General features: G+C 41.5%; 1 protein-coding gene across 5 annotated transcripts in view; it reads right to left on the reverse strand.

Moving 5' to 3' along the window:
* BMPER (BMP binding endothelial regulator) overlaps positions 1-17,881 on the reverse strand; it is a 151,098-nt gene that overhangs the window by 119,137 nt on the left and 14,080 nt on the right. For 4 of the 5 annotated variants that reach the window (XM_051610923.1, XM_051610922.1, XM_051610924.1 and 1 more), the window contains one exon: positions 4,291-4,390. In XM_051610923.1, the coding sequence (XP_051466883.1) occupies positions 4,291-4,390 (100 nt within the window). Of the gene's footprint in view, positions 1-4,290; positions 4,391-17,881 lie in introns of those variants that run through there. The other variant, XM_051610926.1, reaches the window with a different exon arrangement.

A 17,881-nucleotide genomic window follows, 5' to 3' on the forward strand; every position in this document is an offset into this window, starting at 1 on the left:
GAACCTCTAAGATCATTACTTAATTAAGACAAAACAAAACAAACCCAAGTAAATATCAAAAGTTAACAAAGGCAGAAAAGCGAAGTTGCACCTGGGAAGTGAAAGAAACTTCAGAACAATAAATCATACCTATTGTAACAAATACCTACCAATTTTGTCTTTGCACGGCCAGGGAAGATCCAAATTCTTAGGATAAAAGAGTAGAATGTGGTACAGAATTTTAGAACTGCAAACTTTATGCAGCCTTTAGCTGGTAATACGACTTCCTCAGAGGGCAAATAACTTATCATTAGAGGTGTAGAGAGCTCTATGTCCAAGTGACAGGGCTCCATCCAACTAAATAAGAAAATGCTGCCAAATCTATTTCTATAATCTCAGTGATCTCATATGTTTTCATTAAACATATTAAACAAAATGAGAGATGAAAAGTGGCCTATTTATCCTATGCTAAAGTAATGAGAGGGCTTAATTTTTTTAATATTTTCAAAATGAGTAGTACGCTAGAGGTATATGCTACGTTTCATAAACTGCAATAAGTATCTATCAAAAGAATAATCTCACTGAAAGGTTTTCACTGTTATACTTAGTTGTTTGCATTCTCCTTGCAGCAGGGAGCCATAATCATGGGCCAACATTTCTCTGTTCCAGACTTTGCACAAACACACAGCAAGAAACAGCCTTGTCCCGCCAGCTTTACTGCCCAAGGTCCTATGGGCCTGAAGACAAGAACAGTGTTAACATACATTGCTGGTGTGGAGGATTAAAATCTTAAGTAAATCCAAATCTCTTAATATACTAGGGATAACATGTTCCCACCACAATAAACTTTTTGACTGCATGAGCTATGTTTGCTGCTGCTTCTTACTTTATTGTTTATTAAAGAAAAAAAGTGCTAAAATTATCTAAGTAGCATACAAATACCCGAACAGAAGCAAGGGAGTTATGGTCAGTACACAACCATTTGCAGGAAAAATTGCTACCAACAATTCAATTTCTCCTCTATGCAAAGCTCTAAACACAGGAATTCAGCTGGATGCATCATTGCAGGCATACAGCATTTCATCACTCCATACTGCTTCTTTGCTATGAGATACTGGGCCTACATACTCAGTCCTCGTGCCTTCCTAATAATAGAATAAAATACCCTGGCAAGCTGTATCACAAATTACTCATGAGTGGTGGTTTCCTTCCTACACAAGCCAATTCCGGAACCATACCCTTCGTTTCTTCATGTTATCCTTCCGAGGTTGTACTCAAATGACAGCAGCCATTTCAGCAGCCATCAATGAATGAATATTCATTTATTTCTTCACAAGGTAGGAAGACATGAAGCTATCAAAGAGAGCTGGCAAGAGTCCATAAGGCCTAATTAGGCTTTTCTAGGCTTTGGGAACTAATCCAAGAAAAAAGCCATCAAGTTCTGATGTCTTTTTCATAACATTTTCTTCAGGTTTAGATTAAATGCAACCAGTTAAAAATAAATAAATGTTTTTTTAAAATCCCTGTTTCCCTTCTCCAGCTTGCATTCCCTATGGGCACTTTGGCAGCTTGACAGAATAGTGATGAGAACAAGCCCTGCAGGGCCAAGCCTGGCTGCTGCTGAGCTCCACACCAGGAGCCTCGGGGAGCTGCTGAGACACCAAAGGGAGTAGCTTAAGTCCTATGCAGCTCAGCTGGTCTTTGCACTTGATTCCCCAGGTACTCCCTACAGGACACTCATTTTGGGTTTTGCACGGAGCAGGAGCTTCAGCAGTGTTCAGAGTGGTGAGAGAACAAGTAGCTCTGCCAGGGTTAGAGGTGGCTCCGTCAATCTCTTCCCACAGCACCAGAACAACCTGGTGACAGTCTATGGTTTTGGGACTGCTGTAGTTATAGAGGTGCATATTTAACTTTACCTTTCTGAAATTTCAGATTTACTTTGAAGATTAAGCCCTGGATACTTTTTTTTTTTCTTTTTCTTTTTTTTTTTTTTATTCTTCTGAAATTTAAAGTGATTCACACATTTAAAGTACAGAGGAACTGCCATCTTGGATAAGACCAAATGTCCTTCTAGCCAAAATTCAGTTTTCCTTTTGGAGAGCTACTGAAGGTTGAGCTAATCCTGCTACAGGACTGCGTTTTATAAAACTGAGAAACAGTTGTTAACAGCTCATTGTCACCTCAGAGCCCAGCGTATCTGTACAGTTAGGACTCCTGTCCTGTTTGCACCCATTTGTCCTCATCTACATTAACTTCTTTTGCCAGCTTGTCATCAGTTGTTCAATGTCCCAAGAACCTTCTGCAACTCCTTGCAGACAGCCCTCCTCCTCTACTACACTAAAGATGTCAGGTCAGCAGCAGCAAACTTTGTGTCCTTCTTCAACCCTTTCCTAGATAATTTTTGAGAACATTGACAAGTTGAGATCTTTACAAGGATCTTCTGGTAACCTTTTCTCATTACAAAAATAACCACTTGTTAGTTATTCATTGATGAGTTTCTCTACAAATTGCTTAGTTTCTTCAGTAGTTTTGGTGAGGAATCTTGCTAGATGCCTATTGGAAATTGAGGAAGACAATACCATTTGGATGTCTCTATCCATATACTTAGGAGAAATTTAAATTACTAGCATTTTTGTAAGGCACAGCTCTTCTCCCTTATACTGCAATTAGCCACATGCATCCTAATTCTAGTCTTGAACAGTTTCTATTCATTTTCCTATTAGAGATGTCAGGCATACGAATTTGAAGATGCCAGGCTCAAGCCTATTAATAATGTTCTGGAGGAACTCACTCCAATTCAGGATAAACACACAGAATATCACACAAGGAGTCTGAATGACAGTTTCCATCTAATGAGAAGAGCCCATAAACACTAGTATCTGTATTCTCAACTTTGAAACATTAATCTTCTTTAATGTAGCATCATTTTGTATGCATACCTATATATCTAAAACATTAATTTTATTGACCAACCATGCATCCCTTTATCAAAACAGAGAAACAGCCTCCAGCCTAATTGAACCAATGTTTAGGAATATTTTGCTATAGAGGTGACACTTAACACAATTTGACAAAAGAAATAAATTACATTTAATTTATGTAAAACTTGTAACTACAAACTCTGACTGTTTCAGTCATGCTTTACATTGTTTTTCCTAGTTAACTTCCTTTTCTTTTAAGTGTCAGACTTTTAGACAAATCCTCGAACTGGGGCTTGCCAAAACTATTTCAAAGTTGCACCACAGAAGCTAATCATGAGCACAGCAGCTAAAAAACCTCTGCAACCATCCAGGAAAAACACAGATCCATCATACAGCCCTTCCACCTGAATATCAGTGTAATCTGTTTTCCTGCATTTGTATTTCCTCTGGGAAGGCAATAAACACTTTCATTTCCGAGCAATTTACCCTACCCCATCTCACTCCCAAAGCCACTCTATCACCACTGGGGAATTAAACAACAGAGAAAACATCAAGAAAAATAGTGCTGTCTGAATCCAACATTCTCCACTTCTTTGACTGTGTCAGCATTCCTGCAGCAAAATTAGTGGTTTAGAGCATATTACTTACTGCATCAATATAAAAAAGACCAGTTTTCAGCTTCATCTACTTGCACACTTTTCACGTGGATAAGCATGCTAATTACATGCCATGCATGCTTCCATGATTCATTTATTGTTTTCTATTTGACAATTAGCTCACTATAAGGAGCTTGGAAGATACACTGTTAGTCAATAAATAAATAAATGTACAACGTTCAGATTGTTGCCCATTTTGGCTTTAATAAAATTCTCCACAATGTTATTATTTTAATCAGGAAATATTTAATAAAATTGATAGAATTTGGTGGTTTGCTTCTAGTACAGAAAGAAAAATAGTAATGGATAATTACTCTGCTCTTTATAACTCCGAAGCATTTTGTTCTGTTTAATCACACAAAAAGCTTAAGAAATTCCTGCTGACCAGTAACTGCTAGCAGGTTGATTTTGACCTAAAGTATCTCTGATAGACAAAGTTAGAAGAGGGGAGATATCTCGAAAGACTGACAACGTACCAATGAAGTACTGTAAAGGTGTATTTCTGAAGGACTGCCATCATGCAAGAATTAATAATTACAGGATGAATACATGAATTTACGCATTTCCACCACCTTTGGAAATGTATTGATTGCAATTGTGGTTAGTGCAATTTCAAGCCTTTGGTGACAGCAAAGCCCCAGCTGAGAAGCTCCCCACTTTGTCCAATATCTGGCAACATAAATGTCAACTGATAACATTTTCAAAAGATGGAAACAACAGGAAGGGAACCGTACCTTTGCAACGCTCACAGCAAGCTCCTCTCTGCTTAATTACAAGAGCACAGTCCTTGGAGAGCATCGGACACTTCTCTCTCTTGCAAGTCACTTCCTTATTCTGGAAAACAAAACAAAAATACAAAAGCTATTGCAAGGAAGCCAAATCCACGGCTCAGTTCCTTGCAACTCAGAAAATAAAACATGAGTCTAGCAATTTGCCCCTTCACTTCAGGAGAGGTCCTTGTGATTCAAAACACCTTTCTTCCCTTGAAGTAACGCTGTAGAAGACAGTCTCTGAATTACCCAGGAACTGATGTAAATTGTGTTTGAACTTCACTTATAAAGCAATTCACAACAGCTACCCACCATAGTACAGAAAACATGTCCAGCTGAAGAAATCCACTTACATGAGCACCTAGTTACATGATTTGCTTGTTAAAATATCCCAGGGGTCTTGAGGTGCTGCCCCACGAACTGCACAGCTCAGAAATCGTTTCTCATGGTGATGAAAGGACAGATGGCTGAGGGAGAGGTGGCAGCCTCAGAGAAAACAAAACTCTCTGCCTCTGCTGAAAGTCATTTTTAGCTGACTGTATCACCTCGCTACCCAGCACGTCTTCAAAAGAGCCTACTATATGCTCTACTAGAGAAGAGGCTATTGTACTTCATCTTTCTTCACAAAATGCTGAAAATTGATGAAACAACAAAAGCAGGCAGAATCACTGTACATTATAGTGTCATCTTTCTATGGCAAAAAGCCAGTGATGGCCAAGGCCAAAGAGTACATTGACCACACTAAGGAATGTCAATAGAGGATCTCTGACAGCAGGCAAGAGAAATATTTCGTTTATAGCCTGGATTGCACCTGTGGTGTCAATCCTTCTGGTTATCCTTGCTGGTAAACAAGGGCAGAAAACAAATACTTTGAGTGTTTCTTTCAGTAAAATTTTGCCAGTTGAAATTCCTGACTGAAAGTAGCCTTCTGAATTGACCTCCACCTATAATTAGTAGATCAGTTCATTAGGCAACACAGGTGGCCATTTACAAGACACAAGCACTCACCTTACCCAATCTTATGACTTAATTAGAGACCAAAAAATTAAAGGGCTAGAAAAAAGTAAATCATAAAACTAAAGGAAAAGAAACTGTGCTTTTTAGTCCTTTTCTTTCGCTCCCTGTGGCCTTACACAAGGTGCCTGTGAAGGATAACATGCAGCTTTTATTACACTCCAGCTCTTTGTCTAAAATCAGAGGCTTATTTTCTTCAAAGTCACTGCCTGATCTGATGGCAGCTATAAAGGCACTTCAATCTTATCAGTGTTTAAACGAGGACTCACTCTCACCGGGCCTGTGTGAAATCAGCAAATGAGAATCAGTCCCGAAGGCGCAGCTGCAGCGACACAAACGACTACTGTCAAAAGCCAGGTCACTGCTGCGTGCTGGCTGCTCTGCATCACTCCAGCACTGCAGAGCAACTATAAATGGAATTTAACTGGTAAGTTAAGCTGAATTTATGGCAGCTCTGTAGCTCTGGATTGGCACAAAGCTACCAAAGCACAGCAGTGCAACTGGCTCAACAACTTCTTTCCAGAGCAAAGGGTGAAAGATTGATTCCCTTTACATGAACATCGCACCCCCTGACTTTGCCTCCATGAAGCCTGTTGAAGGGCAGTAGAATTAAGCTTTCCAAATCAACTACATACAGTCTGTATTTTAAAGGGTTCTGCTAAGATCTGATTCTCTTTAATAAGAGTTTGCTCAAGGAAAGATTTAATAAGCCTGGCAGGCCTGTCACCTTTATCTGTGGGAAAATCATCTGCATGGTGAAAGCGGGTTTGAAGGAAGAGCAAAGTCCAGTTTAGAGTATATTCCTTTAGAGAACACTATCTACCCAGCTGCAGCAGGCACCATGGACCTTGGAGAGATGCAAGATGCACAGTGCCCTTCTGGGCCAACCCAGCTGGGCAGGATGCACATCAGGGGAGCAAGCAGGCAGCTGCCCATCAGACTCCTTCTTCAAAGGAAGAAATCATTATTGTGGATGACAGGGAGAAGGACAAGAAGCAGAACACAGTTCCATATTTCTTTTTGTTCCCTGATTGCCAGGAGACTCCTGGGCAATGTTCTGCAGCTTAGCTTCCCAGGCTGCTTCTTGCCCTTTCCCCAGAGCACTGGCTGCCTCCCTCTGCCCTCAGGTACATCCTGACATGGTTTCTTCTTGCTGGCAATACAAAATGTCCCTAAGGATGACCCTAAAAAAGCATTTCAAATAGGAGCTACTTGCTAATCATCATTCCTCACTAGAAGTCTCCTGTCTTGCCCAGACCACTTCAAGCAGAAGTCTTCTCTGCAATGACAAGTTTGGCTTCATTGAGTCAACCCAGGGGGGGCAGCTGAATTTGGATCTTACTCTTATCATCAGCAACACTGGTGGCTCAACCCCAAACTCGGGACCTACATTACAGGTGAGGATGGAAGTAACTGGAAAGAGAATGTAAAACTGAGCCAGGCTGCACAGCCTAGTCCTGGGAAGTTTTTCTGGGAGCAAAAATTATTTTGGAGTTCATGTCCTGGTGCCAAAGGCTGTTTCACATTAAGCAGGTTTTCTATGTAAAGTACATTAGTGGCCCACAGTGCAGCAATGGGAACTAAAGAGTCCTCCCCACTTGGAGGGTGCCTTAAGCAGTGGGCTGCAGATTCATATTTACTTTCCTTACCCCAGCAGACCTTGAACTACTTGCTGCTCAGTGGTTCAGCTTCAGCAGAGGAGAGGCTCGTTCCTCGTGCTCCCAAAAGACACAAGACCTGAGAGAGAGGATGCTTGTTGGGAAAGCAGGAAGCAAATCTTTGAATTGCCTCTGGAAGTGGAGGGCACCAAATCTGCATTACTGTCTCCAATTACTGTCTTTTTACTGTCCATTACTATCTTCTTTTTTTTTTAAAAAAAGAGCAAGATCAGCTCTGTCCCTTTGAGGAGACACTGCATTCTCCTGCCTGCAGAAATAGGTCTGTGTATCTCAGATGAATAGAGCCAAACTTTACCTCCACAAGAAGGCTGGCTGAGCCCTAAGCAAGGTGAGATTTACAAAGCTGATATTCCTCCTCTCAAGCTGGCATTACAGGCAAGCCCCACACAGCTCTGAAACTGGCTGTTTCAGATGCCACTCCAAGGTGCCTAACTTGCTGCCATCGGTGCTGGAATGCTCTTCCAGAGTGTGAGGAACAGCTCAGGACTACAGCCCCATGGCTCCCTTTGGGGCTTTTTGCTGAACAAACACAGTAGAGCCACGATTGCAACACGCTGCCCCCACATATGTTTCCCAGAAAAAACCCTGTTATACACAGAGAGAAGTGTAGCTTGGGGGTAACGCAGCCTCTTGCTTCTTCCAGGACTGGATTTAAACCTGACATTCTGTCCACAAATCCTGTTGTTTTATCTCAATGCTGCATCTCATGGAAAACTAGGCCAGCAGATGGGGAATAAAGGGTTAATGTACCATGCAGATCAATCATAGGACAGCAGCAGATAAAACAGGGCTGGTAAATCATTGTTTAGCCTATTGCAGTCAGGCATTATCCATTGCAGGCCCACTGGGTGTAAAAGTACAAAGATAAAACAAAGAGCAATTGTCACCAGGAGGCTGTTGGTTTTTTTCCCTTCACCCTGTTGTCTAAAACACTGCTCTTAATGTGTACTGTCCATCTGCTTCCTCCTTCCCTCTCATTTCACAAGGGCAAAGAGGAGGGCAAGAGCAAATGGACTTCAGCAACAAATCCTTTCCTTCCAAATACGTCCCCTCCTACCCCCAGTAATAACATTCCGTTACTTGTCCCAACCATACATTTAAAAAGCTGCTAAGTAGCTCCATGCAGGAGAGCTGTATTACCAAACCTCCATCTGTGTTGTCAACAGCATCTCTGGGAGTTGTTGAAAGCTCTCATACTTTGATTTTTGCTGTTCTTAAAAGAAAACTTCTTAGACAGCAACATTCAGAAGCCAACAGTTACAGGCGGGTAGGGGAGTTTTTTCCTTTTGTTTAAAGGACATGCACTCTGGCACGGAGAAGTGCAGAAGAGACACAGGGCTCACAAATACATAAACTGTTTGCTAAATCAGAAACCTGGGAGTCAGTCAAAATCCATAATAGGATCCCAGATTCATAATAAATAACTTTTAATTATAGGCCTGCACAATAGTTATTTTAAACAGATGGTTTATAGATTCACATCTGGGATTTTTTTTTATTTTTTTTTTTTAATTCAGTGTTCAGGCACAGAGGCAGAAAGGGAGAAAACCTCAGCTAAGGTTTTTATTAGTGTTGGAAAAATACATATTTTTTTAAAAGAGGTCAGGCTGATCCAGAACAATGCTGCCACAGCTGACGCAACTCCCCAGTCAGCACTGAGCTCAGCAAAGGGTTCACACAGGAATCCCAGACTCTCTCGGAAAGGAAAATCTAGGGAAGTGGTGAAGAATCACCCCAGACTACTCTATTGAGCTCCTCAAACCCAGCTGCTGGAGAACTCACTTTTAATGTGCCTGGGGAAAGATCAGAATGTTTTGTTGGATGCCTGCATTGCTCCCTTCTCCCATGCCTTGCCAGTGGGAACCAAAGGTCTCTTCTTTAACTTGGCGTGCAAAGGTGATGTCAAATTCCCATACAGGAGAGGTACACTAACCAGACCTAGTACCAGTGTTACTGCTTCATGTTACCTTTACTACACACTTCTCTCAACGCAATTTGTTCACCTTCCACATGCACCTCGTATTTTTACCTTCCATCAAAGAACTCTTCACAAAATAGCCCACTCTGGTGAGAAAATATATCAAACTAACAGCTTTAAACTCATGTGATACAGTTAAATAAAATGCCAACATGGAAAGAAAAAAAACAAAACAAACCAAAAACCTAAAAAAGAAATCCGAATATTTGGCAGAGGTCTTGGAGAGGACCTGTGCCAAACCACAGCTTGGAAGCCACAGCCAACTTTCTGCAGGGTTCCCCACTGGGCTCCTGCTGGCTCACAGCAGCCACCAGGAGGATGGCTCTTCTCAACCTGGATTTGGCTTGGAAGAGGGGGAAAAAAAATAAAAATACCAGGAGTCTGCTTCATTTCTCCAAGGCTGTACTGAGGACCATCTCCATTAGCAGTACCACAAGCCCACTGTTCTACTCTCACAGCTGGCTGCTGAAGACCTTGCAGATGGGGGTTCTCAGAGGGCAAGATTTCCACTGAGAGTGTTTTTGGTTTTTTCACAGTTTTCTTTTTTTATGTATTGAAAATGCTTTTAGGAGGCTCATACTGCATTTCTGATATCCTGAGTTTATTAACTATTTATACTGAATAGGAAAAATGATGCTTAATTTTCATTTAACCAAAAAATGTTGTGGAGAGAAAAATGATAAAAGCAACAGAGACAGATTAGGTAGAAATATGAACTACCATTAATGGCTCATCCTGAGAAAATTAATTTTTCACCATTACTCATCACAGTCCTGCTAGTAACTCTGATAGGACTCCTCACCAGGTAGTTCAGAGTATCCTTAAATTTCTGCCACAGGAAGCCTAAGGGATCATCCACCAAAACAACAATTTTCAAATAATGGCAAAATTTATCCCCAGGGAATTTGGGATGCAGCTTTCAAATGTGCACATATAACCTTGGGAAAAGAAAAAGCCACTTAAAATTAATGAAGCAAGAGCACTCAGGTCACTTAGGCAACATCTTTACTGCAAGGCCTAGGGCAGGCTCGAACACAAGTCAGAGCACACCAGGTGCCATGAACCACATGTTCTCCAGCCTCTCTGCCAGAGGTTGCCCAGGGCCAGAGCTTCTTCTCAAGTGTGCACGAAGCCACACTCAGTTCACAGAGGCCACAGCAGCAAAGGTTTGGGCCAGCACTGGCCACAGGCTCTGTCCCTCAGCAAAGCTAGGAAGCACCAGGCTCTCAAGTGTGTGCTCATGCAGAAACAACCCCCATGTTGGGCCAACTTGAACTCGAGAACAGGCTCAGACACGTGTGTAACTCATGGTCTAGACAAATCCTGAGGTGCTTTCTGAAAATAGTACCATGGTTCCTTTGGCACTCCTGCCTGGAGCTTGCCGTCTCAGGTCTGATTTACAAACTTCCTTTTAATTGGCAGAGTAGCAAGCAACCAATCCCTGCACATACTGTGGGACTGCTGTTTTCCACGAGCATTTCTCTGCTGAAACAAGAGCCATGCAGTTTGTCTTCAGGGAGGAGACATCACCTCCCAAAGACAGAGGTTTGCAAACATTTTGAACCACTGTCAAGGGAGATGAGAAAAATTGTGTCATTTCCCTTGTTCCCCTCTAATTACCTATTGGAGTTTTTGCCTTGCAAAAACAAATTTGGTGGGCACAATAACAAAAAGGGTTTAGCACACCAGGTGTGTTGTTTTGTGTTGCGTTGTTTTGGTTTTTTTTAATTCAGGGTGGAAAAAATGTTTCCCCTATGAAACAATGTGTGTTCTCTGCAAAATGATCTAGTTCTCTCTGTTTACCCACATAAACCTACAAACACCAAGGCAATATGCTTCACCCCACAGAGAGAAAAGTCCTATTATTTTAAGCATGTCTTCAATTTCAGTGGGACAGGAGTGAAGCCAAACATATGCTTCCCTACTTTCAGCGTTAGGTCTTCGCCCGTGGCACAGCATGACCATGATTTCAGCACAAATTGCAATAGATGCAAATGATGGTATTTTGTCAGGAACAAAATATGCCAGCTCAGTCTACAGAGTCTCTTTTTCCCTTTTGGAGCAGAGCACACCGTAGCCTCCAATTTATCCCCTCACCCCTGTAATCTCTTTCACTTATCTGGCCTGAGGGCAAGCAGGGTGGAGGCTGCAGCTCTCCCCACGGTGCTGCTCAGCCAGCATCAACCACCCCCTTCCTGCGTCAAGCCCTCCACACTCCCTAGGAAAGACGATTAAAATAAAGGCCCTGCTGAAAGACTACACCAAATTTCACTGCAAACAAGTATTCCCCACCACTGTGAGGAAGGCATGAGGATGTGCAAGCCATTCAGGACTCATCAGTCACAACCCCTTATAGACTGAACAGATTTTTTAATATTTTTTTTCACTGTGTTTAATGATGTTCACCAGCATGAGAAAAGTGACCCCAATGGCCTGCTGCCATCCCAATGCTCCCTGACAGCAGCCTGCTGCAGAACTACATTGTGAAAAGAAAGCACTTTCTTCCTCTTACATTTGTTTACATTAATGCAACTGCTGAGGCTGCAGCTGGGATCAGGGTCCCATTACATCAGACATCACATAATCACATTGTAGGGCTACATCCCTGCTCCAGTGAGCTTATTGACAAAGACACAACCAGAAGAAATGACCATAACCACAGATTCAGTCAGCAAGAAAGCCAAAGCAAGATCCAGATTGCTTAGCTCTCTGCCTGCCTCCACCTCAACCTCCAAGTGCCACTTGGGATGAGAGTTCTTCAGCTGCAAAGTGAAAGGCAAAACTCTTTTCCTGTCAACAGAACAGCATGATGGTCTTCTAGCAACAAGAAACCTGGCCTAAGAGACACAGGCTCCCAGCAGTTTGTACCATAGTCCAAAAAAATACCCACAGTAATTCAGAAGCCAGGTTTCAGGAAAGGGATATGCACCGGGGGTTCTTGTGGGAGACCACACCATTGCATTTCACAAGATGCATGCATTTAAAATTCATGGCTTTTCCCATTAATTTTAAATGTGTTTTAAAAAAAATAAAATAAAAAACAATAAAGAAAACCAACAAAACACACACCAAAAAAAAGTAATTTTATTTTTTTACATTGTCAATAAAGAATTCATATTAATTATCAGTCACTTAAATCTGATGCCAATACCTAAGGAAACAGTAGCCACAGGCAATATCTGTCGATTTGAAGCGCAGGCAGCAAACCTGTACCTGTGCTTCTGGAAAAGCTCATTGACCCAAACCTATGAGCTTACTATCTACCTTCTGCTGGATATTCCCAGTCACTCAAATCAGCCAGCAAAACTTGTTGGATGATCACTGACCAACTCACTTTGAGCTAAATGTGTGATCTTGAAAGTATGGTCCAGCCCAGCTAGGGTTACCCCAACTGAATTCATTATTCCAGGGAAGGAACAAGCAGCAGAGGGCCATAAGATCATCCACTACATTAGCTCAAACCAGAGGCCACCCACACACAGCTGCAGTCTGCAGATGTGCAACAGCATCCCTGCCCCACATGTATCAGCTCCTAGAACATGCTGCTCCACTCACCCCTACTTAGGTGCCATAGGATGGCTTGGAGAAGGAGACTGCTCATATCATCCCTGAGCCAAACTTTCTGAAAACATTCTCAGTGAATTGTAGCATAAAAAATTGTTGAACCAAGCACTGGTGAATAATCAAGCTGATTTCAGAGTGGGTTAATCAGATTGTGACAAAGTTTTAAAATAAATTACTAAAACATTTGAATTAAACAAATTTTAGATGAAGCCATAGTGCCATGTTCTGTCAAAAATTAACTCAGTCCCATCAAAAGATTATCCTAACAATAACCTGGTTTTGTTTCTCAGCTACTGCCATCCTGGTTCTACAAACCATGTTCAGTTTACTTTCCGGCAGACACTGCCTGTCCATTGAAGAAAAACAAAATCATGAACACAATAAAAAAAAAAAGTACCTCAAAATCCGAGTCCATCAGTTCAGAATTCCTGTTTTTGAATGAGGTAACTGTATTGTCTATTACTGTCTGAACACTGACTGATAGTGATTTTTCTTTTACTGACGTGAATTAAAACTTCATTTGAGGCTTATTTAAAGGAGATGCATTGATTTCTTTTTTATAAATATAATTTCATCACATTTTGGTGGCCTAAACCCACAAATATATTATTCAAACAATAGTTACCTGTCATTGCAACTTTATTGCTTTTTCTGTCTGAAGTCTGCTTATTCGACCCTTACACTGGAGATTTAGACAGTGGCAAACACTCTGCTTCTGGGCTTGAGCCTGCTCCAAAAACTTTGAACAAAGCAGCCCTTGAGGCCATGTACTTCTTAAAGAGTTTAAAAAGCCCAATGGGCCTCCTAACTTACTTTGCAACAAGTCATATCCCATGAAGAAACTCACTTCTGTACAACAAAAAACAGGGCTAGATTAAAGAAAAGGGAAGAAAAAAAAGCAAGGTTCCCTGCTGCTCTGTCTGGCCAGAATCATGTCTTTTACTGCCCATATCCTCTAAAGAAACGATGCTCTCATGATATATTACCCTAATACATCACCAGGTGACAGTTTTCTCATGATACTGTATCCTCAAAGATGTGATGCATGCCAGAAGCAGCAACAGGAGATCTCGGCTGGGGGAGGGAAGGGGCAGTGATCTTTATTTTCTTCAAACTTTTTAATCTACAAGTTGTTTTTCTCATGTTATTTTAATGGAAAAATCCCTGTCAATCCCAGCTTCATAATCCAGAGGACTCCAAAAATTTTCACCATAGTAGCACAGCTTTTAAACTGGAAAGCACACACAAAAAAACCAACCAGCAAACCCTCTCATTTTATTGAAACAAGTTTTGAAATAGGACCAAAACGCTTGAGGAACAACAACCAAATAAAAATAGTAGCCCAAAAGAAAGCAACAAGAGTCTGTTTTCTATTATAAAATTATTTAGGCAAGAGGCCTCCAGACACTGCTGTTTTAATGAACTTGCAAGTAAACTGAGTGCTGACCCCAAGTTTGTTTTCTTACGTGATCTTGCCTGTGCTACACAGTGGAATTAAAAAAAAAAGGAGGTTACTCATGGGGCTCTGCAGGGAGAAGGAGCAGCCCCCAGCTTGTCACTCTGTATAGAGAAGAGTGGGAAGAGACAAGGACCAAGAGCATTTCAGCCAGGACTCCTTGAAGGGGACAAGAGCTTTTGGGGTCTTTTAATGCTGCCTTCAACTCACAGGGGCTTATTCCTTTTTGCTGCAACTGCTCCATGCTAGTAACATCTCGGAGGGGCAGTCGGGAATCCTAACTCATGGACAGCTCCTGTCAGCAGCCATCCTCAAGTGGGCTTCATCCAGTTGGTGCTAGCAAGAGAAGGCTCCAGGCCACATGAGAATTCAGTTAAAAAAAAGTTATGCCACTTAATGTTTTATTTGACACATCTCAGTTTTATGTGTTTCTACTTCATATCTACTCAGATTTACAATGGATGCAAATCTTCCATTAGATGCAAAAAAGGAAGGTGGAATAAGCTTTCCTTTGTTGTGATCAGCCACATTTGACAAATTCAGTTTAGATTTTGACTTTCAAAACTTCAGCCAACACTGTAGCTACTAGGAAAAAAAGTGTATTTTGACTTGTGAAAAAAGCAAAAGTGTTAAGGAAGTCACTGAGAGGAAACGAAAAGCCAGAGCTGTCAAAGTTACTTTCACAGTCCTTGAGCTGACTTTGACCATGTTTTGTGGCCTGGCCCTCATTGCTTTTGGGTGAGATGCAGCAGCCCTTATTCACAGCAGTGATCACTCAGCCAGCCACATGACAATACCATTGCAGTCAATGAAACCACCCACATGAGTTCAGAGGTGTGAGCAGAGCTCTTCAGCGCAGACACACACACAATGCCCTGTGTACTGGGTAGATCCAGTTAATTAAACAGTTATTTTTAAATCTTGCTCTGAAAAGAAGTCTGCTGTCCAAAATAAGAAACCAATATTGCACAACCACTTTCTGCTTGAAAAATCCAGTGGTTAAAACATGTTTTTGCATAATCGTAGCCCTGCAGGGACAGTTCTCACTTCTAAAAAGCAAATTCCCTTCTTTCTGTTTTGCACATGTACAAACAAACAGATCCTGTTATGCCCAAACCTTGTGAATGTCAGCTATAATAATACACTGAATAGAAGCAATACAAGTAGATTTTTCCTCAGTCTGTGTTCCCTTTACTCCTTCCTTTCCCCTGCCCTGCTTGCACTGTTGGAAGTAAAAAAAATACCTGTTTCTGACAAGTAAATGGAGCTGACATTAGAGTGAAACTATAAGGTGAATGGGGTATGTGCAAGCCATTTGTCATCTTGACAAAGTGATTTTCAGTCACCAGTGGGACACTTGAAAGACATCTGAACAGTTGGCCTTGACCACCAGCATTTCTTACAGCTTATAAAGGGACTCGTGGGACCAAGAACACAACCTGCTTTTGGAAGTGACTCCTGCAGTGGTACCTCTTGATAGATGTAAAGGAAGTGTGATATATCAGGTGCCATTAAGATCTTTGCTAGTGGGTTGTATTTACATAAGTATGGAGGGCAGATAGCATCTTGTTAACCCAATTAATGAGACTCAAATGTCAAGAAGGGGATTATGCCTGGCTGGAAGTCCACAGCACCTGTGAGGCAGCCAGAGATTATTTCATTGTGTGGAACAGCACTATTCTCTTTGAAGAGCATGAACTCAGGCAGCAATGCTACTACCTGGGCAGCCGGGGGAAACCACAGTGGCGTTGAAAAGATGGTCTGAAAGCCAAAGGTCTCATCATAAGAAGGGCTTTTTAGGACAAGAGTCTCAAATGTCATGTAAAAATGGGAACCTGGGGCTGAACAGAAGAAAACTAAAAAGTGTCTACCTGAGATCGTTAAAACTTTATTTTTTATAAACTCTAGCTTCCTCTGTAATAAGAGAAGGCTCTCATTGCCAAGTCACAGCCCCATCTGTGTTGGAAAAGGAACAGCATTTCATCCAGCCTGTCTACGCTGCTGAGTTTTGCACTGACAATTGAAACACACTTCTTTAGCCTAGAGAAGAGCAGGAAATTTCCTGACCAAGATGAGATCGTTGATTTCTGCATCCATGACTCTTTATACACTTTACAATAAACTGCTTTTCTCCCAGAGCCTTCAACTACTAAGCTGTATGATGTAAGAGGAGATACTGTTGTCACTCAGGTGATTCTGATCCCTGAAGGGCACAGGATGAGGTATTTGATCTCAGAGAGAGGCATTTAGGGTACAGCCTTGAACTCAGCAGCTCCTGTCAGCTCTGTGCTTGACATGTTGGCTGTAAGAAATCTGTGTTCTGAGTTGTCTCCTCAATGGAGGAAATAAGATGGTTGACTCAGGCTGTCTGAGCCAACAGCCAAACCTAAGCACCATGCCTAGCTGGTTAACCTAAATCCTTTGATGATAACAGTACCTTATAGCCACAGTCACAAGTTGTCCACAGAGACACAGTAGCAATATTGTCTCCAGAAAATGCTTAGTCTTTTTAGACCTCTGGTTCCAGAGTCACACAAAGCTTTCCTGGACTCACTTCATATCCATGTTCTCTCAACTAAAGTTCTGTCTGCCTCATCAGTAGTTTTTCTGCTGTCTTGTACATAAGAAGTAATGCCCAGCAAACAGCCTGGAGCTGCCTACTCATCTCTCCAGATGGATCCCTTCCAGCAAACCTCCCTTTTGTTGTAGGTGATTTGCTTTCTTTTTCCCCTTTTGGATCCCACCTTTGTATGTTTTCATATGTGGACCAATTTCATTTTGCCAAGAAACCTGATGATATCAAAGATATTAACTTTGTACTAAAATGACAATGTATCATTTTAAGCACCAAATACGTACCTCTCTTGTAACAATAAGTACATAAACACCCTCCAATTTGTTACTTCTTCAGCCTAGAGTTCTAGATATTTTCAAGATTTCCACTATGGATTGATTTTTGGGTCAAATAAGTTTTGCTTCAGAATTAAAATGCTTGCCAAGTTGAATCAAACACATACAAACTTTTTTCCAGAAGCCATACAAAGTACAGACTTCTTCTATTTCCTCCATGTTCTCATGTAAAACAAGCTCTGGTTCAGTATCAATGCACTATGCTGCATCTTAAATGTCCAGATCAGCAAGTTTCTCTAGAAATGCTTAATGTGTTCAGACCACAGAAGAACTATGCCTCAAGCATACTTCTGTTACAAAGATTTCTTGCACTCATACACCGTCAACATTTTTATGTATAATGATTTTAATTGTCCAGCATTTTTTTATCCATTGTTTTTGCAAACAACCCATCCACCAACCCTTGGTTTACAGACTAAAAAGCTTGCACGCTTTGCATTCTGCCTGCCAACTCAATGTCATTCATTTATTGTAATCAAAAGCATTTGCCAGATTGAATCCTCAATCCACCTAACCAAGTTAACTGTATTTGGGTGGGGGGAGTGAAGTGCTAAATATGAAAATTATCAGCTGTGCACTGCCACATACAAAAAAAAAATATTCTCTGTCACAAGCAACAGATCAACATACTCCCTGTAGTAGGAGAGCCAGCTGCTCTTATCAGTATTTTGGGTCCCACAGGCAATCCTTCAGCTAATAGCCTTATCTCAAGTCCAGCCACCCTGCCCAGCTCCTTCCTGGCCCAATGATTTCCAAGCAGCACAACCTGGAGGTGTTTCATTAACTTGTACAATCAGATCATAACCACTACACAGCCTTAGAGCAGTCATTTATGAGCTCTTCCTCCTCTCTCCCAAGCCATGCCTCAACTGCACATCATCACCCTGACAGAAAAGAAAAAAAAGGAGGAGACAGCCTCAGGACAATCAAGATCTGTTATTCTTCAGCCACTAA

This window comes from Apus apus, chromosome 2 (genome assembly GCF_020740795.1).
Source record: "Apus apus isolate bApuApu2 chromosome 2, bApuApu2.pri.cur, whole genome shotgun sequence".
Lineage (NCBI taxonomy): Eukaryota > Metazoa > Chordata > Aves > Apodiformes > Apodidae > Apus > Apus apus.